At 39.5% G+C, this 27,394-nt stretch overlaps 1 protein-coding gene across 5 annotated transcripts in view; it reads left to right on the top strand.

Annotated features, from left to right (window-relative positions):
- Positions 1–27,394, top strand: part of SOAT1 (sterol O-acyltransferase 1) — a 64,744-nt gene that overhangs the window by 21,260 nt on the left and 16,090 nt on the right. For all 5 annotated transcript variants that reach the window (XM_033854304.2, XM_033854314.2, XM_073803853.1 and 2 more), the window contains one exon: positions 5,281–5,339. In XM_033854304.2, coding sequence (XP_033710195.1) covers positions 5,281–5,339 — 59 coding nt within the window. The remainder of the gene's footprint in view (positions 1–5,280; positions 5,340–27,394) is intronic.

Below are 27,394 nucleotides of genomic sequence, written 5' to 3'. Positions count from 1 at the left end.
GGCAGAGAGTAAGGTGTGTGTTTATAACATAGGTTCCCTCTGGGCTGAGTAACCATCTCTCCTATCTAATAGTTCTCTCCAGGGAGTTCTCTTTGGGTTTCCTAAACCATTTCCCTCCTTTGCCCTTTCAGGATAGTAACAGCTTTCCTGTTGCTTGTTACTAGCCCTAGAATGCTACACCATCCTTTGTTGCTTTTCTTAAATTTGCCCACACATTTATAAAATAGTTCCTTTACACTCTTCTCAGTTAAACCTGAGTGGGCCATATCTGACTGGTGCTCGTGCCCATTCTTAAATCAGTCTCTGGCAAGGGGAATGAAACACATGCCCTTGTGGCGGAAGCAACCAGCGTTGTTCACCACAGTCAGGTGAGATTATAAAAAAATAACTGCATACCTGTCAGTTTTGTCAGCCAGACTCACAGTAAATTCAGCCATCTAGAACAGGAGTTGTCATACACAGCCACTTTCATTCATTTATGGCTGTATAGTGCTTTTGGACCATATGGCCCCCAAAGCCTGAAATACTTACTCTCTGGCCCATTACAGAAAAAAATTGCTGACCCCTGATTTAGAACTACACTGTTCAGTCTGGTCCGGTTGAGCACTTGAACTGTGACTAGTCTGAATTGAGATAACACCAAAGTTGTAAAATACATACCACATTTCAAAGACTCACTTTGCACCTGTTTTTAGTTTTTTCATGTGGTTCCCAGGAAATTTTAAATTACATAATGTGGTTCACATTATGTTTCTGTTGGGCAGCACTGATCTAGAAAGTAACTGGTAACCTAGAAGGTAAGGAGTTAAAAGCTGCCCTTAGGCAAAAGCCTATATTAAGTACAGTATTGTAAAGCAAAGAGAGCTTGGCACTTAGAGGCATTTGACTCAGGGTCAAGTCCCAGAAAACCCAAGTCCTTACAAGTCTTCATGCTGTTTCCATTGCCTGAAATAATCTTTCTAATACCTTGTGCACTGTGATTTTTCTTTATCAGTTGAGTCAGCTCAAATATTGACTTGCTCTGCAAAAGCTCTCTCCACCCTGATGATCCCACAGCCCTTCTGTGTATTGTAATTATCTATGTTTGCATACTTCTATTGCGATCCTAAAGGAGGGGTTTGGAATACATGCCTAGTACCCCGTATGTATTGGGTTCTCAGAGGGTTTTTATTTAGTGAGTGAGTATATAATTGAATGAATAAGTGCGTTACTAATTTAATAAGCTTGGTTATTTATCTTTTCCTTCTGGGTAACATTGGCAGTAAATTTGGCATAGGAGCGTAAGTATAGGATTGTTACAGGAATCAGATTTGGTGAAGAGCCGTGAAGAAGCAACCCTAGTAGAAAGGCACAACTTTCTGGAGCTGTTTAGTGTGGGCTCCGTTGCTCTCATTTCAGTCCTACTAAAGGTGTCACTATAATAGCACAGTGCAATAAATGATCTTTTATTTGACATAAAGATTATGTACAGTCTCTCTTTTTTTTTTTTAAGGTGGTAAAGCATGTAATAATTTTAGGAAGGTCTTTGTCAAAACTGGTTCAAATTAGATTTTTGATACTTCAAGGAGTAAATTTTTAAATACTCAATTCAATGTTGTAGACTTTACAAGGGTGAGGTAGTGTTCATGAAGATAAATGTCGCAAGCCTGACTTCTTAGAGATAAGAGGGTTAGGAAAAAACAAAATCTAGAGGAGCTTTCTTTAAGGATTTATCTTTGGGTCTACTAATAGGTATTATCAGTTAATGATCAGTTATCAGTTAGTGATATTAATAGATCTAGGCAGGTATTTCAGAAATTGCATGACCCTCAGTCCTGGCTTATCCCTATTTCATGGTCAATGTTTTAGAAATTTAGAAACCTTGAGTTGACTTATGTGGTTGGGTGTCTGTACATAGTTCTTTATTTTTTAATTTTAATTTTATATATTTTAAACATTTATTTATTTATTTATTTATGGCTGTGTTGGGTCTTTGTTGCTGTGTGCGGGCTTTCTCTAGTTGCGGCCAGTGGGGGCTACTTTTCGTTGCGGTGCACGGGCTTCTCATTGCAGTGGCTTCTCTTGTTGTGGAGCATGGGCTCTAGGTGCACGGGCTTCAGTATTTGTGGCACGCGGGCTCAGTAGTTGTGGCGCAGGGGCTTAGTTGCTCTGCGGCTTGTGGGATCTTCCCAGACCAGGGATGGAACCCACGTCCCCTGCATTGGCAGGTGGATTCTTAACCATTGTGCCACCAGGGAAGTCCCTGTATATAGTTCTTTAAATCACTGGATGTTAGCTTTTAGAGTATTATTCTTTTGATTTTTATGACATTTAAGTTTGGGTGGGTAGCAAGAAAGTAATTTTGAATATTGTGTGAGGTTAGTTTTAAGGTGAAAGAAAATGAATTGAATTGGATTTTTAATATATTTTTCTTTGACTTTATATAACTTTACTGTCACTTGGAGCGGGGCCTTTGGAGATTCTAGTCTAAGTGAGAAAAAACTCTTTCCCTGCTTTCCAGACCCTGACTCCTCAAAGCCAGTTCGAATGGTGGTTAGGTTATTTATGGATAGACAGATTACTTTTGGGAATGATGCACAGGTAGTGAGAATTAATCTTTGGCGTCTTCTTCCCCATCCCCCTATGGTAATTAGTTGAAGGAAAGAAGTTTCTGTATTCATTTATTTATGAAGTAAATAGCTTATTTATGAATCCATGGTCTGATCATAGACGGTAGAGAACTAAATAAAAGTATTTTTACAGTTGATGGAAAAATCAAATGGATATTTGTTTTACCTTCATATTTCTTACCTAATAAGTTACCAATTTGGGAATATTTTCAAAATTTATCCTCTCCTGTCCATTCTCAGCGCTATTGTTTTGGCTTATGGCGACATCATTTCTTGTCAGGATTTATTGCATTTCTCTTATGTGGTCCTTTCTTCCTCTCCTGCCAGAGAGTGGGGTTTTCCAATATCAGATCAGTTACTATTCTGTTTAAAATTCTTAGTTTCCTCAAAGCCCTTGTTGTGATACGCACAGGCTCTCTGCGATATGACCTCTAGCCTCCTTCCCAGTCATAAACTTCACTATTATCAACAGTTGAAGATATTATTTCACTGTTTGCCGGCTTCTGTTGTTGGTGTTGATGAGTCAGACACTCAGCATAATGGCAATTCTCTTGAAGGTGATATTTTCTTCCTGGGTGCTTTTAAGAGTCCTTTTGTGTTTTGTTTTTAAATAAACTTCTGTGTTACACAGTTTCACTATGATGATTCTTTACCCTGCTTGGGATTCTTTGATCTTCCTTTGACGATTGGCTCTTTTTTAACACTTCCAGGAAGTTCTCGGCCATTATTACTTCAAATTTTTCCTCTCCTTATAGAGCTTTCATTAGGTGCATTTTGGACCTTCTCCATGCCTTTTTTCCAAGTGGAATATTGTGAAACGATATAAAGAATCAAAATGTCCAATAGAGGATTAAATAAATTCTATTTCAGCCATAAAAATAGAACAGTAGACCAATAAAAATGATGTGGAAGAATATATAATGATATGCAAAGATACTAACAATATGTTAAATGAAAGCAGGTTACCAAACAGTATTCATAATGACTCTGTTTTTATAGTATGTATATTTATAATATTATATTTAATATTATTATTTAATTTTTGCCAAAGTAAAAGGACAAATAATATTTACCAAAATGTTAAAATTAGTTGCTTGAATATCATAGGATAATGAGCGATCTTATTAGATCGTTTTTTGGAGGCTTGGATTTTTAATTTTCTATAAATGGGAGGGGGGTTTTCATTTCTCTTGTGTATTTACCTAGGGGTGGAATTTCTGGGTTAAATGGTACCTCTGTGTTTACCTTTTGAGGAACTTCCAGACTTTTTCAAAAGCATTGTGTCATTTTACATTCTCACCAGCAATGTAGGAGGGTTTTAATTTCTCCATGTTCTGGTCAAAGCTTTTTTCTCCTCACTTAAAAAACTGTTTTGGGACTTCCCTGGTGGCGCAGTGGTTAAGAATCCTCCTGCCAATGCAGGGGACGTGGGTTCGATCCCTGGTCCAGGAAGATCCCACAACTTCTCAGTTGCTTCCAGGTCTCTGGAGCAACTGAGCCCGTGGGCCACAACTACTGAGACTGTGCTCTAGAGCCTATGAGCCACAACTACTGAGCCCATGTGCTGCAACTACTGAAGCCTGCGCACTCTAGGGCCTGTGTGCCGCAACTACTGAAGCCCGTGCGCCTACAGCCTGTGCTCCGCAGCAAGAGGAGCCACCGCAATGAGAAGCCCGTGCACCACAACGAAGGGTACCTCCTACTCACCACAACTGGAGAAAGCCCACACACAGCAACGAAGACCCAACACAAACAAAAAAATTTTTTAAATAGTAAATAATAAACTCTGTTTTATTTGTACCAAGCTTATAAACATCATTGTTACAAGTGTTTATTAACACTCTCTAATTGTATTACAGAAAAGCTATCACATCCAATCCCTGAAATAATGCTCTTCTCAAAATTTCCTGCTTGTACAACTCTTTTTCTAGCTTTATTGAGATAATTGACACATAACATTGTATTAGCTTCAGGTGTACAATGGCCAACACTTGTGTGTTTTGATTATAACCATCCTAGTGGGTATGAAATGATATTTCTTTGTGGTTTTGATTTGCATTTCCCTGATGGCCAGTGATATTGAGCATCTTTTCAGATGGTATTGACCATTTGTATATCTTTTTTGGAGACATGTCTTTTCAGATGCTTAAGTTGGACTATTCGTCTTTACCATTGAGTTGTAGGAGTTCTTTACACATTCTGGATGCAGGTTCCGGATCAGATTTGCAAGTGTTTTTCCCCGTTTTGCGTCTTTTTACTTCTTTGGAGCAGAAACTTTTTTTTTTTAATTTTTGACCAAGTCCGATTTATTTAGTTTTTCTATTGTTGCTTGTACATTTTACTACTCATAGTTGCAGGATCCATTCACAGAAACTAATTTCCTCTACTGTCAGAATTTCCTATACTGTCAGCATCCTATGATTAATATAGTTGTAAGTACTGTGTGTACATATAGTAGTTTTGTTTTTTTTCAACTTAGCATTTTTATGTATAAATTTCCTTCTATTTATATTGCCCATGCTTCATTTTTAAGAGTTGTGTCATGTTTTGTGGTTGTACCATAGTTTACATAGTCGTCATTTTTTGCTTGTTTTTCAACTTCACGATTTAAATAATGCTGATAGGTAACTATCTCCATCAACTTAAAAGTTATATTTTTTTCTTTCCTTAGGTCGGATTGATTTAAAACAGCTGATAGCAAAGAAGATACAGTTGACAGCAGAGGCAGAGGTAAGTAACTCCCTCTTCCAGAAACAAAAATGTAGAGTTTTAGGGTAAAGAGTTTTATTCAGTACAATTTTTAATGCTAAACTGTGTAAAGAGTTATTTACCTTTCTTAGCAGTCGACATGAAACAGGAAAATAAGGTCTGCCATCTCGTCTTCCTACATAAGAACCAGATTGTTTTTTGTTTTTTTTCTGTACTATCATCCGTCACTCTCATTTTCTGGCTTTTACCAGTAAAACTCAATTTTAGCAAACATGATACAGTTGAATGCTTGTGTAAGTGCTTGTGTAGGTGCTTTATGAAAGTATCTGTCATGTTTCATAGTAAATAATAGGCCTTCAATAAACATTGAATCTGAATTTAGAAGTAGATGCCCTGTTATGGATGTAGAAGAAATAGAAATATCAACTCATAAACAACATCAAGACATTTCAGGGAATTCCTGGCGGTCCAGCAGTTAGGACTTGACGCTTTCACTGTGGTGGCCCGAGTCCAGTCCCTGGTTGGGAAACTAAGATCCTGGAAGCTGTACGGCACAGCCAAAAAATAACTAAATAACAGACGTTTCAAGCAGGGCAAACAGTTCTACAAGTTAGAATTCAGCAGTGACCTCAGGAAATTCTGGAGGACAAAGAACACTTAAAAAAAAAACAGCAAAAAAAACTGGGACTTCCCTGGTGGCACAGTGGTTAGGAGTCCTCCTGCCAATCAATGCAGGGGACCCGGGTTCGCGCCCTCATCTGGAAGGTCCCACATGCCATGGAGCAACTAAGCCCATGCCCCTCAGCTACTGAGCCTGCTCTCTACAGCCCGCGAGCCACAACTACTGAGCCTGCACGCCTAGAGCCCGTGCTCTGCAGTGGGAGAGGCCACCACCGTGAGAGGCCCGCACGCTGCAGTGAGGAGTGACCCCCACTTGCCGCAACTAGAGAGAGCCCGCACGCAGTGACGAGGACCCAATGCAGCCAAAATAAATTTAAAAAATAAATAATTTTATATAAAAACAATCTAATACTCTGTGTGCCAAATGTAAGTTGACTTCAAATCCAAGGCAGCCTCTCGTTTTCCCAATAAGATCACTTCCAAAATTTCTAAGGTTTTTAAGAGTCCTTTGAAATACAACATGTCTGTTATTCTTTTTAAGAATTTATTTCAGTGAATGGTTTCCTCCAAGCATGTGAATAACTTGTACTAACATAGGCTTAGTGGAAATGCTCGGGTTTTGGAGTCAGACAGACCCACCTCTATAACCTACCTTGTGAACTTAGGCAATTTGCTTATCAGTTTATTCATTCCCTGACACTGTTTTGAACACCTTCTACATGTCAGGCTCTGTTATTAGCCCTGGGATACATAACTAATCAAAATAAAGGGCCCTTTCTTCAGGAAGCTCACGTTCTAACACAGGAGATTAGTCAATAAATAATAAACCTGAAAAGCAAATGACTTATATGGTACAAAAATACATAAGTGCTCAGCAAAAGAAAAAAATTATTGGCCAACTTGAATATATAAACATCCAATGATGTGGATGAAATAGCCCTGTTTTTATTAATTTAGTTACGTATGCATGCATGCATTTATATAGAATACTGAAAATTTATATATTTTTATCCTGTTTCATAAAACACTATATGCAAGATTGTTTGCATTCACTTTGATATTAGTGTCTTTGTAATTGTGAGAGCTAGTTTTTCAGTTATTTCCAGTCCTGGGGTATTTTCACTGTCATCTCGTTTGTTGGAGATCCAGCACTTTTTGAGTCCAGGGATGGTGCTCTCACTAGACATTTTACTACAAGTACCTATTTGCTTAACATTGTGATATCTCCCTGCCCCCCCCCCCCCAATTCCGGAGGTATATATGTGTTTTCTACAATATAAGCACTTTACATTGCTTTATAAAGTGGTATTCAAAAGGTATATTGACTATACTTGAAACTGAGAGTCTAGACTTCTAGTTAATAGTGTGTTACATTTTATTTTTCCTGATTCCATTAGGTTACCTGTGTAAGCCTTTAAAACTACAGTGATCAAGGCCATTTCTGGTGAATGCCTTTTCCAGTTAAAAATTTGTTGTCCCATTATAAGAGATTGAAGGCTTGATGATTTGGTCACTTGCACTTCTCTGAGGGCTAATTTATAATTTTGGCTAACAAAAGAAAACTCTTTAGTTTGTAGGCATATGTGCTATTTTTAAGGGCCCATTCTTGCAAATTTAGTCATTACAATGAAGAAATTTTGTTTTTATGGCTTACCAGAGTATTCCTGACCTTTATTCCTCTAGACGGGCTGGACACCTTCCATTCCTTTTCAGATTCCCCTTCTGTTCCTCTTCTGCTCCTTGTCCCCTTCCCAGAAAGAACACAAAGCCCTTATTGTGCTCTGCTTGTGAGGGAACGTTTTCACATTCGTGAAAGCGCAGTCCATCCCTGCTGTCATTGCTATTTATTTTAAAAATCTGAGGTGGGAGGGGAATTTAAAAAAAATATAGCATCAGTAACCCAAAGAGGAAAGGGAATGTAGAGTGAGAAGAAAAAGGGGAGGGGAGAGGGGGAATGGAGGGAATGTTTCAAGGATTTAAGTTGAAACTTTGTTTTTAAAGAGAATATTCTACTTCTCTACTTTATATATGAATCAGTGAATAATATTATTCTTTAGTTTGGTCAGTTGGAAAGATTTGAAGGAGAGAGAAAAACATGGATGAAGTAAGGGAATAGAAGCGGAGGGAAAGGTAGAGGTTGGTTTAGCTAGTATTATTTATTACTCTGTGTTGTGCAAGACTTATTCCCGGTCATTGAAGGAGGGAATGGCTTGAACAGAGGTATGGAGCAAAGAAACTTAAACTGTGTCTTGGAAATTACACTTGATTAGCATCTGTGCCCCTGGTGGAGCATGACAGAAAGAAAAATAAAATTTGGGCTAGATTGTAAGCCTTTTTTTTCCTATCTTCATGCCCTTGTTCATGAAGCTCTTCCTACTTGAAATTTCCTTTAACTTCCTACCTTCACCAATCAAAATACTGTATATCCTTCAAATTCTCACTCAAATGCTGCTGCTTCTAAAGTTTTCTAGGGCTTCCCTGGTGGCGCAGTGGTTGAGAATCTGCCTGCCAATGCAGGGGACACGGGTTCGAGCCCTGGTCTGAGAAGATCCCACATGCCGCGGAGCGGCTGGGCCCGTGGGCCACAACTACTGAGCCTGCGCGTCTGGAGCCTGTGCTCCGCAACAAGAGAGACCATGATAGTGAGAGGCCCGCGCACCGGGATGAAGAGTGGCCCCCGCTCGCCGCAACTAGAGAAAGCCCTCGCACAGAAACAAAGACCCAACACAGCTATAAATAAATAAATTAATTAATTAAATTAAAAAAAATTTAAAGTTTTCTAAATACCCCAGCTTGAAATGATGTCCTCCCTTTTATACTTCTAAGGTCTTAGCATATACTCTATTTGTTATACACTGCTTGTTCTGAGTGAATCACCAAAATTCCTTTGGGGAACTTATGGACGATTTGACTTAGGAGTGTTTTAATTGGCAATTTGGTATCTGAAGAGATTGAACATCTTGCCATTATTAATTGCAGCGTTTTTGAGGGAGATACATTAGGAATGCTATACTGATATCAAAGTTGAAGATACTCTATAGAGTTTGGAAACACTGAGACCAGATTGGAAGCTACTGTAATATTTTAGTATTCTAGACTGAGTAAATAGGGACAGGGAGGAGAAGGGAACTGCATTTAGAAGTCCTGTTATGGGCTAGGCCTTATATTAGGTAGGTGCTTTATGTATGTAATCTTATTTACTTAAATTATCCCATTCATAACAGTGATGTCTAACTGGTTATGTTCTTTTGTTGTTTTGCTTTGTTAGTAACATTTATTAATATGCAATGACCATTGAGGTGGCAGGTATGTGAATATTGTTCAGAGCCATGAAATTTACTTGTTCTTTTCCCTTGTGGGTTTTTAGAAATAATTTTAGAGACAAATGAAAATGAACAATCTTTCTAGTCATTTGTAATTTGGTGTCATGTTCCAACCCAGCTGACCACTCTTACCCTAATGTTTAAAGTAAGAACACTGGACTAGTTATCTCCGGGGTCCCCTTCAGCTCTAACAATCTGTGTCATCATTGTGTAGCTAACTTAAACTTTTGCTCCTAATTCTCTACTTCCTGTTGTAAAGGGAATAGATAGCCTATAGCTCTTACTGGGCAACTCTTCCGGCTCCATGGCACTAGAGTTGTTAGATAAAATACAGTATGCCTAGTTAAATTTGAATTTCAGGCAAACCACAGATAGTTTGTTGGTCATCATGCAATATTCGGGACATACCTAGACTAAAAAAGTTAGTTGTTTATCAAATTCAAATTTAACCAACTGTCCTAAATATATATATTGGGGGGGGGGTGTCTCCTATATTTTTATTTGCTAAATATGGCAACTTACAAAGAATTCAGTGAAAATTTATATGTACAGATAGAGGAGCTCCTATTAAGGAAAGGTGTGAAGAAGGTTGTCAAGTACTGAGCAAGCTCTTTAGTCCTAAGGGAAGAGAAATGAGAGAGGTGATGACATTAGTGGGTTGAACTGATTGAATTTTTTAAGGTCACTTCTAGGTCTAAATGCTGTCATAAAAAAACTTTGAAGTACTTAATTAAAAAAAAATATGGGGCTTCCCTGGTGGCGCAGTGGTTGGGAGTCCGCCTGCCGATGCAGGGGATGCGGGTTCGTGCCCCGGTCCGGGAAGATCCCACATGCCGCGGAGCGGCTGGGCCCGTGAGCCATGGCCGCTGAGCCTGCGCATCCGGAGCCTGTGCTCTGCAACGGGAGAGGCCACAACAGTGAGAGGCCCGTGTACCGCAAAAAAAAAAAAAAAAAAAAAAATATGGTGCTAGTGGGGTCATAGAGCACTGTGTAACTCTGAATCATGACCTTTTGAAATCCTTAGAATTGTGTTGTAACAAGCCTTTAAAGATCTTGGAAAAGTCCAAGGGAGATTCAAATGATTAGGTTCCAACCAGCTACATCAGAGCTACATTCTCTACATTAGTAGAGAAATTAGCTTTGTTTAACATTGTTTTATATTTTTTCTGTTGGTTGCAGATAACAGGAACCTACTTTGCCTTATTTAAGCATAAAAGGAAGTGTATTTGAAAGATTAATGTATCTCATAGAATCCTAGGAGAAGTCGAACACACTCAGGCTTTGGAAAGGATATTTATTTTAATGGCAAGAGTTCAGCTATTTCTGAATTTTTCAGTTAATAAGGTTTCCAGTCACGCTTTCTAAGCTCAGAGTTTCAGGTCTATGAGAGAGAGAATTGAATTTTGTTCAGAAGGGCAGGGCCATATAGTACAGCCCCAACCTGGACATGGGGTGCCTGTCCTCACCTTTGAGGACAGTTTCCAGAGGAAAGTGAGTATGTTGAGAAGAGAAAAGAGGATATCTTTACTATCGATGTTTGTAGAACTTTTATTAATGTACACAATTTTATAGAGGAAATGTTAGGTCTAGTGTGAAAATTGAAGGGATGAAAAATTACTTTCTATTCTTCTTAAAAATAAGTATTTATATTTCGCTTGCTTTTTATATAGCATTTCTAGTGTTGTTTTTCATATTAGTATCTAGTGCAGCTGCCTGACCATTAAATGAGCAATCTGTAATGAGTATGACTCAAATGGCATGTCTGCAAACGAGGCCTCCTCTTCATGGCTTATCACTTGTTCAAGTAAAGTAAGAAGTTTTTGGATAGTGCCAACTTATTTGATTTGTTGGCAGACTGCTGGAAAGACAAGTCGAAGGGTTTTCTGCCCAGAAATTCTTTGATCATTTGTATAAGTTGAGATTAGCTTGTGCCGTAATAGCAACACAAGATGAACACAAGTAATTGTGGCTTAAACAAGATAGAAGTGCATTTTCCTCTTGTATAAATGATCCAGAGGTGAGAGGTCCACAGCTGGTATGGTGACTCTGGTCCTCAGCGACTCCTCCTTCTACCTCCCTGCCTCACCATTTGTAGGCTGTGATTTGTCTTCTCATTGTCCAAGTGGCTTCAGCCATTTCATCTGAGTTTCAAAGAGCAGAATTGATGTAGGGGAAGAAAGGGGGCAAGGAACAGGTACCAGCTGTCTTTTTTTTTTTTTTGCGGTATGCAGGCCTCTCACTGTTATGGCCTCTCCCGTGGCGGAGCACAGGCTCCGGACACGCAGGCTCAGCGGCCATGGCTCACGGGCCCAGCCGCTCCGCAGCATGTGGGATCTTCCCGGACTGGGGCACGAACCCATGTCCCCTGCATCGGCAGGCGGACTCTCAACCACTGCGCCACCAGGGAAGCCCCCCAGCTGTCTTTTAAGGAAGTTTTTCTGGAGGTTTTGTCAAACCAATTCTGCTTGTACCTCATTGGCAAGAACTTAGTCACCTGGCCACATCTAGGTGCAAAGGGAGACTGGGAAATTTATTGATTCTGGGCATTTAGGTGCCCAGGTAAAAATTAGGGGTTCTAGTACTAAGGAAGGGGGTGAGAAACGATAGGTTGACAATTAACAGTCACTATAATAACTACCCATTGTAGTTTACTATCCCTGATCTTCTGGTCAAATCTTACCTTCTTTTGGCTGTGTAAGTGTGACTGCATTCTTCTATTTCCCTTTCTGCCTTTTCTCATTTTACTTAAATACATAAATAAATGTATTAGTCTCTAGTCTGCTTTGATGAACCTTGGGAAAGTCAGTTCATTGTTCTTTATGATTTCATCACTTATTTACAAAATGAAGAAATGTACCTGCCTCATTGCTCCCTAGGAACGTTCAGTAATTTAGTTGCACGAACAACACTTGGTTCCTTTGTCTGTCAGGCACTACATTAGGTGCTGAGATTTTGAAGACGTCGTTTCTGTTCTCGTGCTAGCCGAGAATACTATGTATAAAATGGATACGCAAGAGGAACAGCAGTTGAGTTAGATACCTTTAAAAGGTTCATTGAAAGCTATAAGGTGATGTCACTGTAAGTTGGTATTCTTGGTAAGAAATTACATGATTTTAGGGCTCTGTTGAAGATCTTACAGGTGATGGTTACTCTCTTTTGTAATGTCTCTGGAAACAAGAAAACACTGTGCTGTGTAGTGTAATTCACTTGGCAGCTTTTTTTTCCATAGTGCCAAACAAAGATCAGTGGCATCTTAGATAAGGTACTTTCTTTTAGGAAAAAAGTGCAAGGTTTAAAAGATTTTATTTTAATGTTATGATACCATATCACAAAAGGAGGATTGTTTCAAGAACAGGAGGAATATATTTTCTTAATTAATGTAGTTTTTTTTTCTGATTATAGGAGTAATATAGGCTCATTGCAGAAAATTTATGAGACAAAGTATAAAAAGGAAACACTCACCACCCATATGCCCACCACTTGGAGATAATATTTTGGTTTATTTTCTCCCGTAATTTGTTTTCCTTCTTATATCGTATGCACAGATCCAAGTAGACACATGCAGGCATGTGTGTCAGATACATTAGCAAAATCAGCATCCATTTATATATTCAGTTGTATATTTTTCTTAACATCATTTTGTGGCTTTTTTTGTGTTAAAATATTCTTTGAAAATGTGATTTTTAAAAAATTATTTCATGATAGTCATTTGTACAGATGTATCATATGGTAACTACTGGGAATGTAATATTTTTACTCCTTTCTGGTTTTCTAGTATTTAATAATGGCTAATGAAGTGAAGGAGGTAGGCAGTGATGATGAGAAACTGTAATGTATACCATTTGGATAGTTAAGAGGCAGGAGCTACCTAAGTAGATTAAGGTAAATAAATGTGTTTCAGCTCAGTTTAGACTGATAACAATATGATATCAAGAATATTGTAGTCTAACTTAAATTGGGAAATAGCCCAGGATGAATTTGATTTTAAATAAAAAGGGATTAAAATTCAGAGCTCTAATTTGATTAGTTCCTGGTTTATCTTGAACCTTTGGCTTCCTGTATTAAGGATTATGTAACAGTTATACTCAAGACTTTTTTTGACTATGTAGGGGGAATTTATTACAGTGCACTGTTTAGGACTTTAAACCTCTTCTACATTGATGCCTGCAAATGAAATGTTTGTAATAGAACTAAGCCAAACAACACCTTTTTACTAGATTACCTACCATTTTCAGGCTACATGTATGTACATCATTGACTTTTTAGGTTTTACTTTTTTCGCTTATGGTGCTAATCATATAGAAACTATTTTATATAAAGTACAGTGGAAAGCAATATAATGTAATGCGAACTCTGAGGTCAGATAGACTGGAGTTCTGATCCTAGTTCTATAGCCTACAAGTGGTGACCTTGGGTAAGTCACATCACTTGACTTGTTCACGCTTAGATCTCTCATATGTAAAATAGGAATTCTATTGCCTACTTCAAAGACTGTTTTAAGACTAGAAATAATATTTAAAAGGCCCTAAGAGAGTATCTAGCATAAAGCAGTCATTCAATTATTAACAGCCATTATCAACAATAAGAACAGTAGTGATTTTTAGTCCCTTTCCCTTTATATTTTCCACAGAGAAATCAGGGCTATGTAGTTTTGTTTTGTTTTAGATACCTACTTTCTGCTCTATAATAGATACTGAATAAAGCAAGCAGTGGTATGAGTAGGGGTTTCGGGGGCAGGAGTTGATATCAAAAGCTGTTTGGATATATATTTAACACCTACAGTCTTGGCAGTTGTTTTGCTGAGAGGTGACTGTAGAGTGGTTAACAAATAGACATGGTTTTAAAGTCAGGTGGGGGAGATAGACATTAAGACACCAAAAAATAGAAATATAAAGCATTTTAGATTGTATTAAGTACAATGATGGAAAAGAATAAGATGCAGTATACGTTAGAGTGAATTGTTAGGGGAGCCCTCTCTTGGGGATTCAATTTAAACACTGTATTACCTGTTCTGTTGTGTTACTTGCTTTGCCCGAAAAGGTCAGGTTTCTGGTTCTATGCCACTGTGAGGTTAAAAGATTCTCTGTGCAAAGCCAGACGGTAAATCAGAGAAACAAGTAATTCATGAACTAGTGATATGACCTTGTGGAGTCAGAGTATAGTATATATATATATTTTAAATTTATTTTATTTATTTATTTTTGGCTGCGTTGGGTCTTCGTTGCTGCACGTGGGCTTTCTCAAGTTGCGGCAAGCGGGGGCTACTCTTCGTTGCAGTGCTCGGGCTTCTCATTGCGGTGGCTTCTCTTGTTGTGGAGCACAGGCTCTAGGCACGCGGGCTTCAGTAGTTGTGGCTCGAGGGCTCAGTAGTTGTGGCTTACGGGCTTAGTTGCTCCGCGGCATGTGGGATCTTCCCAGACCAGGGCTCAAACCCGTGTCGCCCTGCATTGGCAGGCAGATTCTTTTTTTTTTTTTTTTTTTTTTTTTTGGGGTACGTGGGCCTCTCACTGTTGTGGCCTCTCCCGTTGCGGAGCACAGGCTCTGGACGCACAGGCTCAGCAGCCATGGCTCACGGGCCCAGCTGCTCCGTGGCATGTGGGATCTTCCCGGACCGGGGCACGAACCCGTGTCCCCTGCATTGGCAGGCGCACTCTCAACCACTGCACCACCAGGGAAGCCCCGGCAGGCGGATTCTTAATCACTGTGCCACAAGGGAAGCCCAGAGTATAATATTTTGTTTTTTAATTTTTGTTTACTTACTAGATCACCAGTTTATTATAAAAGGATATAATAGCTCAGGAACAGCCAGGTGGAAGAGATGCACAGGGCAAGTATGGGGAAAGGGTGCGGAGGTTCCATGCTCTCTGAGTGAGCCATTCTCCCTGCGTCACCATGGGTTCACCAACCCGGAAGTTCCAGAGTATAATATTTTATACTCTACTCAGAGTATACATGTTTATTTTGTGTTTCTTTCTCTCAGCCTACTTTATAATTTTTTCATGCCTCTGTAAGGGTTACTTTATCCATAAACGACCCTGCTCTTTTCACATTTTAATACTCAGTCCAAAGCAACCTCTGTTTGGAAGGCTTTTTAGAAGTGTTTCTCTTTCTGAAGTGCAAATCTGAATATGTTTATAAACCTTGTGCTTAAAACATTATTGGTTTTCAGTTGCCCTTAGGATAAAATGAAAAATTCTTAAAATGGGGGAATTCCCTGGCGGTCCAGTGGTTAGGACTCCTCCTTGCTTTCACTGCCGAGGGCCCAGGTTCAATCCCCGGTTGGGGGAACTTCCCTGGTGGTCAAATGGGTAACACTCCATGCTCCCAATGCAGGGGTCCCGGGTTCAATCCCTGGTCGGGGAACTAGATCCCACATGCATGCCATAGCTAAGGAGTCCGCATGCTGCAATTGAAGATCCCGTGTGCCGCAACTAAGGCACGGTGCGGCCTAAATCAATCAATCAATTAATCAGTCAATCCCCGATTGGGGAACTAAGATCCCACAAGCCAAGTGACATGGCAAAAAAAAAAACAACAAAAAAACCTTAAAAGACCTGCATGAACTGTAGACCCTATTTGCTTCTCCAGCCTCGTCTCCGATCACTCGTGGTGCCTTCACTGCGTTCTACCCGTAGAATCTTTGCTTCTTGGTGGTTGTTCCCCATTCTTAGAATCTTAGAGGTTGTCTCCTTTAGCTGCTTGTTTTAAAAATGAGGTTCTTTGATAGATTATCTAAGCACCTTGCTTTTCTAGGTTCTAGTTAACTGCCTGCCTCCTTTCTTCTGTTGTCCTTCTGTCTATCTGTTGTGCTGGGACAATCATATAGTCCATGGGCTGGATGAAATTAATGTTATTAGAGATGAGATTGAGAAGATAAGTAAATTAGAAAGCCTATAAGCTTGTCTCCTTTTCAGGTTACTGATAGAAATTTTTAGACAGATTTATTGTCACGTTTTGAAGTTCTAATTAACACGAGTTTCATGCAATAGAAGAACTCATTAGAAGGCAGAAGTGGAGCACTTCTTGTACTGTGTTTCCCTCTTACAAAGGGAATGACAGTAATAAGCAGTCACTCTTTATTTCTATCAGTACTTGGATACATGAAAGGAGGAGGCTAAGGAAACTTAATAGTGTCCACAATAGAGTTCTTCCTTGCGTCCCAGTGGCAGCAGCTTCAATCAACTTTAATTCCTAATAGAGAAAGAAGACAAAGGCATCGTTGATGAAAAAAATTAGTAAGTCCTTCTAAGAAAGAAGTGGAAAATTTTATTCGCACCAAATTGAGGATTATAACCTGGGAACAGCCTCTCAGAAAGCTCCAAGAACTGTCTGCCCGTGAGAGGTCATAGACAGTTATATTAAGTTTATGAGATAGAGGGCTGGACTTTAAATGACAGATTATTGACAGTTTACGCAATCCAGATCTAGAGGTAAAAAGCAGGTAGTAGGTCATGGTCTTTGGGGCCCCTTACAAGATTAAGAAGGAAGGTTATCTCCTAAGGAGTTGTGACCCTTGATGAGATTAAGAAGGAATGTTATCTCCTAAGGAGGTCTGGTTAATGCACATGCACAATACACAGTAAAGGGGAGGGAGGAGGTCCAAACAGGCAAAGAAAAATATTATGTTTAAATCTTTCTCGTCTTGCCATAAAATGTGAATTTTATATCATCAGCATTAAGAAATGCCTTCATGCTGTTGTCGTCAAACCCAACTTTGTGTGCCTGGTGCAGTGTGAAACCAAACAACCAAAACATCAGAGTTTGGAGCAGAGAAAAGTTTATTGCAAGGACCAAGCAAGTGTTACGCGAAAAACTGGGTTCACTGCTTGGTGGGTGTCAAGCCAAAAGACACAACCAAGGCAGACAGCAGGAGAAGGATTTATTCCTTTGAGAACACTGGGGATCTTTCCCAAAGCAGTGTCTCCCCAACAGCAAAATTGGGGAAGCTTTAAGCTAAGGGTACATGCATATTCATGAAGGGGCTTGAGCTGAGAAGCATAGAATTGGGCCAAAGGTCCACAGAGTCTAAGCTTTAGTTGAAGTCATGAGGGTCAACGGCATTATTCCATCCTCCACCCGAGTGAGGGCCTTAGTTTCTGCTGAACTCAAAGATACTATGTATATCCCTTGAGGAGGAACTAGGACTATTGTTTCTTGACTCCTTTTCCTTTGTTCTGCATTCCCTTACTTCCCTTAAGATCATGAATTATGAGATCTGTTCAAGGGCAAGCATTGTGACCAGGCTTAGATCACAATATTACTCAGGCCAAAAATGGCTTCTCATATGTCAAGAAAGCCATGCCTAGTTTTCTTTCTCCGGGGACCCCCTACCCTATCTGCTTACACAAGGAGAATGGGTGGCTCATGCTCAGAAGACATGAACTCCGGGTGGTTTTCAGGGAAGAGTTTTTAAAGGCAACATTTGGGGTGGCGGCTGTAGGGTGTATGACTTTCTTCTGATTGGTTGGTGGTGAGGTAACAGGGTGCTGTTCCAGGAATCTCAAATCACCCTTCTGGTTGAGATCAGTCTGGGGTCTGAGCCTGCAGTTACCATCTTCCACCTGGAATTGTTCCTTTAGAACAATTTGAAGATATGTATCAGATTGTCATGTATATCCCTTGAGGAGGATCTAGGACTCTGTTTTATTGTTGAACTATCTTTCTTGACTGCTTTTCCTTTGTTTCTGCATTCCCTAATTAGTAACTCTATGAATCTGCCCTTTAGAACTCTGGGAAGGTCTAGGAGGCTCAAGCTTTTTTCCTACAAACAAGAAACAGGAAACACGAAGACTTTTATACCTGGAAGGGCCCCGCAGGTTCCTGCTCAGTTTCCCTGTCCACTGAAAGAACAACTCAAAAGGGAACAGTTGTGAGTCAAGTTTTATTCAGGAACCTCATAGCCCAAGAAATAGCCTCTTAGTGGCTCTGAGGAGACTGTTCAAAAGAGGCAGGAGAGGAGCCAGGATATATATGAGATTTTTGCCTGGGAAAAACATGTAGTCAAGCATAGAAGGATTACTGCTAATCACAAAGAATAGACATCTCAAATTAATGATTTTAGTGCTTTTCTATGTATAGGAAGATGCAAGAATCTGGGGCCATTTGAAAATTTTCCTTAGTGTGCAATTTACTGTCTAGGGGTCAGTATATCCAAAGCACAGAATGCTTCCTTGTTTTCTCCATCCTGAATTCCCCTCAAGGGTGGGTGACTGCAGTAGCAGTGGCTTGATCCTTGTAGAACTGGAATGGTGGGCAACATTCTTTGCTTACAGTAGGAGTTTTGGAATATGGGGAGAAAAAGAAGGGGAAAAGAGAATGGTTCAATTGATGAGGAGGGTGAGGATAAGGAGGTTGCTGTAGGCTTTGGAAATTGCAAGTGTTGGGGCATGTATGGCAGCGGCTCATCTGTGGGCGAGTAGTGAGTAAGGCACAAGAAGTTGTGCCGTCAGACGTTGAGTATTTTTAATTTGAGTTGGGTAGATAAGTATCAGCTTTTACTGATTTTTTTATAACAATCATTATGGCTTGTTTTTTTTCCCCATGCTTCTGGTCTACTTGACCTGATACTTAATTGGGAAGGGTGCTAGATCCAGAGTATGAGGAATCCTAGTTAAAAGATTCCAGGCTCCTTTTTTAGTGTTGAATAAAATTTCAGTGGACTAATGTGAATAGGGGGTAAAGTGTTAAGACCTTACATGGTTTAGCCCCTCTCCTGCCACCCTCCCCCATCTTTTCTGACCTCAACTCTTACCACTCTTTTGCTTCAACTATAATGTCCTATTTCCTTGCTATTACTCAAACACATCAAGGGTGTTCCTGCCTCAGGACTTTTTACCCTTATGCTTCTGGTACTTTTCCCACAGTTATCGACTAACTTGCCCTCTTACTTTCTTCACATCTTATCAAATGTCATCTTATTTTTGAGGCTTTCTCTGACCTCTCTATGAAAAATAGCACCCTCTTTCCCCCAGATCCTTCTCTTTATTTCTTTCCCTAACACCATCTGGCATACTGTATGTCCTGTTTAGCCCGACTGGAATTTTAAGTTCCATGAGGACAGGCACTAGGTTTTGTTCATTGTTGTATTTCCAGTGCCTGCAGCAGTGCCCTGAACTACACCTAGCACTTAGTGGAATGAACAAATTCTTTCCCTTCTTCTCTTTTAGTATATTTCTACGCGAGACAGCATTTTTGTACCTGAAAAAAACCTTCATCTATTAAGCAGTCCAGTGCTAGAGCTTAATGAGAAAATAACCACCACCACCACCTCCCGCTCCTTTTTTTTCCGAGTGCCACCTTTTTTGGGTGTTTGTTTTGTTTTTGGTTAGGGAAGCATTGTAACAGGGAAGAGCCAATTTTGACTCCACATTGGATCTGTTTCTTTTACTTTAACTTTTGCTTTTCGTTGCTTTTGTTATTATACATAATGGACTGACTCAGGGAACCCTGCCCCTCTGCCTGAATGTTAAACTAAAGTTCCTCTGTTCAGTTCATAGGGAGACAATCTGACCCTGCCCACCTGTGAATGGCTACAGAAAAGAAGAAATTAACACAACCCCTCATATTTTGCAAGATGAATGGCCTTTTTACTTTACTTCCTCACCTCCTCCCCATCTCTTCTATAAAAGAAACTGGCATCCAGACCCCGATAAGATGGTTCTTTGGAGACCCCAGTCCTCCATCTTCTCGGTCTGCCGGCTTTCCGAATAAAGTCATATTCTTTGCCTCAACACCTCATCTCCCGATTTATTGGCCTGTTGTGCGGCGAGCAGAGCGAGCTTGGACTCGGTAACAGCATCATGCCTATTGAAAAATTTCAGAATGAAGGTGGGCAGGGTCAGAATGTCTCTCTGTGAGCTGAACGAAGGCCTTTTAGTTTAACAGACAGAGGAACAGGGTTCCCTGTGGCAGGCCATTATGTATGCTTACAGCTATAGACAGTGATTATAATAACAGAAGCAACGAAACGCAAAGGTTAAAGTAAAAGAAACAGATCCAACTTGGAGTCAGAATTGGCTCTTCCTTGTTACAGTTTGGAGGTAGAAGTTTTTATAAGCAAAATTTGGGGTGAGGGCTGTAGGGTGTATGGCTTCCTTCTGATTGGTTGGTGGTGAGGTAACAGGGCAGTGCTCCAGGAATCTTGCACTCAGCCTAAGGTTGCCATCCTCCATCTGGGTGGGGGCCTTTGTTCTGCAGAAGAGCTCAAAGATATAGTATATTCCTTGAGGAGGAGCCAGGACCCTGTCCCAAGGCTTGCACTGTTGTTCCTTGACTGCTCAGCCCTTGTTTCTGCATCCCCTCCCTTCCCTGATAAGCAGCTGTTTGAACCTTCCCTTTGGAACTCAGGGAAGGTCAAGGAGGCTGAATGAAGCCTATTTCCTACAAACAAAAAATGGGGAACACAGAAAGCCTTTTGTGCCCAGTTCTCACTGCCCGGGACCCCAAAAACATTTGGGAACTCTGGAAGGAAGTAGTTTGAAAAGCCTTCATATAGTTCCATTAGATACATTAATATTTTCAGGCTTTACTTTTAAAAGACTTGGCCAAGCTCTTGTTAAAACAGTCCAGAAAAACAAAAACAAAAACAGAATCCAGAAAAAAGGCTACTTCAGATATTTTAGGTTCAACCTAAATAATATAGTTAGAGGAGAGAGCATTTTTTTTTTCTTGAAAAATTAGTAAGTAACACTTTGTTTTCCTTTGTGTAGATGAGTCCTGCCGTTTTTTTTTTTTTTTTTGCGGTACACGGGCCTCTCACTGTTGTGGCCTCTCCCGTTGCGGAGCGGCCTTGGCTCATGGGCCCAGCCGCTCCGCGGCATGTGGGCTCTTCCCGGACCGGGGCACGAACCCGTGTCCCCTGCATCAGCAGGAGGACTCTCAACCACTGCACCACCAGGGAAGCCCCTGCCAATTTTAAAATACCACAATTTACAATTTGAGCATCCACAGTAGGTGGCCCATTATAATTCGAAGAAAAATTTTTTTTTGCCTCATACTTTTCAAAAACTAAGTTTTAAAGTGTTAAAATGTATAATCTGTGTTATAAAAGTGTGTGTTATAGTTAGATAAATATGTAGCTGTGGAGGTAGGAGTATACATTATTGTATAAATGTTGGTATCACAGAGAAATGGCATGACTTAAAATATTCAATATAAACACTGGACACTTGGCACTGAAGGGGTTGCTTGAGAAGAAAGGGGACTTAAGATTATATAATGGTGACATAATATTGATTTTTGTTTTCCATATAAAAATTTGAAGAGAGAAAAATACTGTCATTTTTAGCATTTCTGTTATTTTGTTTTGGTATATCATTCGTAGGAGTTCATTTAGTAGGTGATTACTTTGTTTTATGCCTAAAAGGGTATACATGCTTTTTAAAAATTTTTATTTTATTTATTTTAATTTTTGTGGCTGAGTTGGGTCTTCGTTGCTGCGTGTGGGCTTTCTCTAGTTGTGGCAAGTGGGGGCTACTCTTCGTTGCGGTGCGTGGGCTCCTCATTATAGTGGCTTCTCTTGTTGCGGAGCATGGGCTTCAGGTGCATGGGCTTCCGTAGTTGTGGCTCGTGGGCTCTAGAGTGCAGGCTCAGCAGCTGTGGCACACGGGCTTAGTTGCTCCGTGGCACGTGGGATCTTCCCAGACCAGGGTTTGAATCCGTGTCCCCTGTATTGGCAGGCAGATTCTTAACCACTGTGCCACCAGGGAAGTCCAAAGGGTATACATTCTTTTTGTTTGTTTGTTTGTTTGTTTTTAAACATCTTTATTGGAGTATAATTGCTTTACAATGGTATGTTAGTTTCAGCTTCACAACAAAATGAATCAGTTATATATACACATATGTTCCCATATCTCTTCCCGCTTGCGTCTCCCTCCCTCCCACCCTCCCTATCCCACCCCTCCAGGCGGTCACAAAGCACCGAGCTGATCTCCCTGTGCTATGCGGCTGCTTCCCACTAGCTATCTACCTTACGTTTAGTAGTGTATATATGTCCATGCCTCTTTATTGCTTTGTCACCGTTTACCCTTCCCCCTCCCCATAGCCTCAAGTCCATTCTCTAGTAAGTCTGTGTCTTTATTCCTGTTTCACCCCTAGGTTTTTCATGACATTTTTTTTTTTTTCTTAAATTCCATATATATGTGTTAGCATACGGTATTTGTCTCTCTCTTTCTGACTTACTTCACTCTGTATGACAGACTCTAGGTCTATCCACCTCATTACAAATAGCTCAATTTCATCTCTTTTTATGGCTGAGTAATATTCCATTGTATATATGTGCCACATCTTCTTTATCCATTCATCCGATGATGGACACTTAGGTTGTTTCCATCTCTGGGCTATTGTAAATAGAGCTGCAATGAACATTTTGGTACATGACTCTTTTTGAATTATGGTTTTCTCAGGGTATATGCCCAGTAGTGGGATTGCTGGGTCATATGGTAGTTCTATTTGTAGCTTTTTAAGGAACCTCCATACTGTTCTCCACAGTGGCTGTATCAATTTACATTCCCACCAACAGTGTAAGAGGGTTCCCTTTTCTCCACACCCTCTCCAGCATTTGTTGTTTCTAGATTTTTTGATGATGGCCATTCTGACTGGTGTGAGATGATATCTCATTGTAGTTTTGATTTGCATTTCTCTAATGATTAGTGATGTTGAGCATTCTTTCATGTGTTTGTTGGCACTCTGTATATCTTCTTTGGAGAAATGTCTATTTAGGTCTTCTGCCCATTTTTGGATTGGGTTGTTTGTTTTTTTGTTATTAAGCTGCATGAGCTGCTTGTAAATTTTGGAGATTAATCCTTTGTCAGTTGCTTCATTTGCAAATATTTTCTCCCATTCTGAGGGTTGTCTTTTTGTCTTCTTTATGGTTTCCTTTGCTGTGCAAAAGCTTTTAAGTTTCATTAGGTCCCATTTGTTTACTTTTGTTTTTATTTCCATTTCTCTAGGAGGTGGGTCAAAAAGGACCTTGCTGTGATTTATGTCATAGAGTGTTCTGCCTATGTTTTCCTCTAAGAGTTTGATAGTTTCTGGCCTTACATTTAGGTCTTTAATCCATTTTGAGCTTATTTTTGTGTATGGTGTTAGGGAGTGATCTAATCTCATACTTTTACATGTAGCTGTCCAGTTTTCCCAGCACCACTTATTGAATAGGCTGTCCTTTCTCCACTGTACATTTCTGCCTCCTTTGTCAAAGATAAGGTGACCATATGTGCGTGGGTTTATCTCTGGGCTTTCTATCCTGTTCCATTGATCTATATTTCTGTTTTTGTGCCAGTACCATACTGTCTTGATTACTGTAGCTTTGTAGTATAGTCTGAAGTCAGGAAGCCTGATTCCTCCAGCTCCATTTTTCGTTCTCAAGATTGCTTTGGCTATTCGGGGTCTTTTGTGTTTCCATACAAATTGTGAAATTTTTTGTTCTAGTTCTGTGAAAAATGCCAGTGGTAGTTTGATAGGGATTGCATTGAATCTGTAGATTGCTTTGGGTAGTAGAGTCATTTTCACAATGTTGATTCTTCCAATCCAAGAACATGGTATATCTCTCCATCTATTTGTATCATCTTTAATTTCTTTCATCAGTGTCTTATAATTTTCTGCATACAGGTCTTTTGTCTCCTTAGGTAGGTTTATTTGTAGATATTTTATTCTTTTTGTTGCAATAGTAAATGGGAGTGTTTTCTTGATTTCACTTTCAGATTTTTCATCATTAGTATATAGGAATGCCAGAGATTTCTGTGCATTAATTTTGTATCCTGCAACTTTACCAAATTCATTGATTAGCTCTAGTAGTTTTCTGGTAGCATCTTTAGGGTTCTCTATGTATAGGATCATGTCATCTGCAAACAGTGACAGCTTTACTTCTTCTTTTCCGATTTGGATTCCTTTTATTTCCTTTTCTTCTCTGATTGCTGTGGCTAAAACTTCCAAAACTATGTTGAATAAGAGTGGTGAGAGTGGGCAACCTTGTCTTGTTCCTGATCTTAGTGGAAATGCTTTCAGTTTTTCACCATTGAGGATGATGTTTGCTGTGGGCTTGTCATATATGGCCTTTATTATGTTGAGGAAAGTTCCCTCTATGCCTACTTTCTGCAGGGTTTTTATCATAAATGGGTGTTGAATTTTGTCAAAAGCTTTCTCTGCATCTATTGAGATGATCATATGGTTTTTCTCCTTCAATTTGTTAATATGGTGTATCACGTTGATTGATTTGCGTATATTGAAGAATCCTTGCATTCCTGGAATAAACCCCACTTGATCATGGTGTATGATCCGTTTAATGTGCTGTTGGATTCTGTTTGCTAGTATTTTGTTGAGGATCTTTGCATCTATGTTCATCAGTGATATTGGCCTGTAGTTTTCTTTCTTTGTGACATCCTTGTCTGGTTTTGGTATCAGGGTGATGGTGGCCTCGTAGAATGAGTTGGGGAGTGTTCCTCCCTCTGCTATATTTTGGAAGAGTCTGAGAAGGATAGGTGATAGCTCTTCTCTAAATGTTTGATAGAATTCGCCTGTGAAGCCATCTGGTCCTGGGCTTTTGCTTGTTGGAAGATTTTTAATCACAGTTTCAATTTCAGTGCTTGTGATTGGTCTGTTCATATTTTCTATTTCTTCCTGATTCAGTCTTGGCAGGTTGTGCCTTTCTAAGAATTTGTCCATTTCTTCCAGGTTGTCCATTTTATTGGCATAGAGTTGCTTGTAGTAATCTCTCATGATCTTTTGTATTTCTGCAGTGTCAGTTGTTACTTCTCCTTTTTCATTTCTAATTCTATTGATTTGAGTCTTCTCCCTTTTTTTCTTGATGAGTCTAGCTAATGGTTTATCAATTTTGTTTATCCTTTCAAAGAACCAGCTTTTAGTTTTATTGATCTTTGCTATCGTTTCCTTCATTTCTTTTTCATTTATTTCTGATCTGATTTTTATGATTTCTTTCCTCCTGCTAACTTTGGGGTTTTTTTGTTCTTCTTTCTCTAAATGCTTGAGGTGCAAGGTTAGGTTGTTTATTCGAGATGTTTCCTGCTTCTTAAGGTGGGCTTGTATTGCTATAAACTTCCCCCTTAGAACTGCTTTTGCTGCATCCCACAGGTTTTGGGTCGTTGTGTCACCATTGTCATTTGTTTCTAGGTATTTTTTGATTTCCTCTTTGATTTCTTCAGTGATCACTTCATTATTAAGTAGTGTATTGTTTAGCCTCCATGTGTTTGTATTTTTTACAGATCTTTTCTTGTAATTGATATCTAGTCTCATGGCGTTGTGGTCAGAAAAGATACTTGATACAATTTCAATTTTCTTAAATTTACCAAGGCTTGATTTGTGACCTAAGATATGATCTATCCTGGAGAATGTTCCATGGGCACTTGAGAAAAATGTGTATTCTGTTGTTTTTGGATGGAGTGTCCTATAAATATCAATTAAGTCCATCTTGTTTAATGTATCATTTAAAGCTTGTGTTTCCTTATTTATTTTCATTTTGGATGATCTGTCCATGGGTGAAAGTGGGGTGTTTAAGTCCCCTACTATGAATGTGTTACTGTCGATTTCCCCTTTTATGGCTGTTAGTATTTGCCTTATGTATTGAGGTGCTCCTATGTTGGGTGCATAAATATTTACAATTGTTATATCTTCTTCTTGGATCGATCCCTTGATCATTATGTAGTGTCCTTCTTTGTCTCTTTTAATAGTCCTTATTTTAAAGTCTATTTTGTCTGATATGAGAATTGCTACTCCAGCTTTCTTTTGGTTTCCATTTGCATGGAATATCTTTTTCCATCCCCTTACTTTCAGTCTGTATGTGTCTCTAGGTCTGAAGTGGGTCTCTTGTAGACAGCATATATAAGGGTCTTGTTTTTGTATCCATTCAGCTAATCTGTGTCTTTTGGTGGGAGCATTTAGTCCATTTACATTTAAGGTAATTATCGATATGTATGTTCCTATTCCCATTTTCTAAATTGTTTTGGGTTCGTTATTATAGGTCTTTTCCTTCTCTTGTGTTTCTTGCCTAGAGAAGATCCTTTAGCATTTGTTGTAAAGCTGGTTTGGTGGTGCTGAACTCTCTCAGCTTTTGCTTGTCTCTAAAGGTTTTAATTTCTCCATCAAATCTGAATGAGATCCTTGCTGGGTAGAGTAGTCTTGGCTGCAGGTTTTTCTCCTTCATCACTTTCAGTATGTCCTGCCACTCCCTTCTGGCTTGTAGGGTTTCTGCTGAGAGATCAGCTGTTAACCTTATGGGGATTCCCTTATGTGTTATTTGTTGTTTTTCCCTTGCTGCTTTTAATATGTTTTCTTTGTATTTAATTTTTGACAGTTTGATTAATATGTGTCTTGGCGTATTTCTCCTTGGATTTATCCTGTATGGGACTCTCTGTGCTTCCTGGACTTGATTAACTATTTCCTTTCCCATATTAGGGAAGTTTTCAACTATAATCTCTTCAAATATTTTCTCAGTCCCTTTCTTTTTCTCTTCTTCTTCTGGAACCCCTATAATTCGAATGTTGGTGCGTTTAATGTTGTCCCAGAGGTCTCTGAGACTGTCCTCAGTTCTTTTCATTCTTTTTTCTTTATTCTGCTCTGCATTGGTTATTTCCACTATTTTATCTTCCAGGTCACTTATCCGTTCTTCTGCCTCAGTTATTCTGCTATTGATCCCATCTAGAGTACTTTTAATTTCATTTATTGTGTTGTTCATAATTGCTTGTTTCATCTTTAGTTCTTCTAGGTCCTTGTTAACTGATTCTTGCATTTTGTCCATTCTATTGTCCATTCTATCTCCAAGATTTCGGATCAACCTTACTATCATTATTCTGAATTCTTTTTCAGGTAGACTGCCTATTTCCTCTTCATTTGTTAGGTCTGGTGGGTTTTTATCTTGCTCCTTCATCTGCGGTGTGTTTTTCTGTCTTTTCATTTTGCTTATCTTACTGTGTTTGGGGTCTCCTTTTTTGCAGGCTGAAGGTTCGTAGTTCCTGTTGTTTTTTGTGTCTGTCCCCAGTGGCTAAGGTTGGTTCAGTGGGTTGTGTAGGCTTCCTGGTGGAGGGGACTAGGGCCTGTGTTCTGGTGGATGAGGCTGGATCTTGTCTTTCTGGTGGGCAGGTCCACGTCTGGTGATGTGTTTTGGGGTGTCTGTAGACTTAT

The sequence above is a fragment of the Tursiops truncatus genome, chromosome 1 (genome assembly GCF_011762595.2).
Source record: "Tursiops truncatus isolate mTurTru1 chromosome 1, mTurTru1.mat.Y, whole genome shotgun sequence".
NCBI classification, from domain to species: Eukaryota; Metazoa; Chordata; class Mammalia; order Artiodactyla; family Delphinidae; genus Tursiops; species Tursiops truncatus.
The sequence above is the reverse complement of the archived record's forward strand: the minus strand, read 5'-3'. Positions and strand labels throughout refer to the sequence as shown.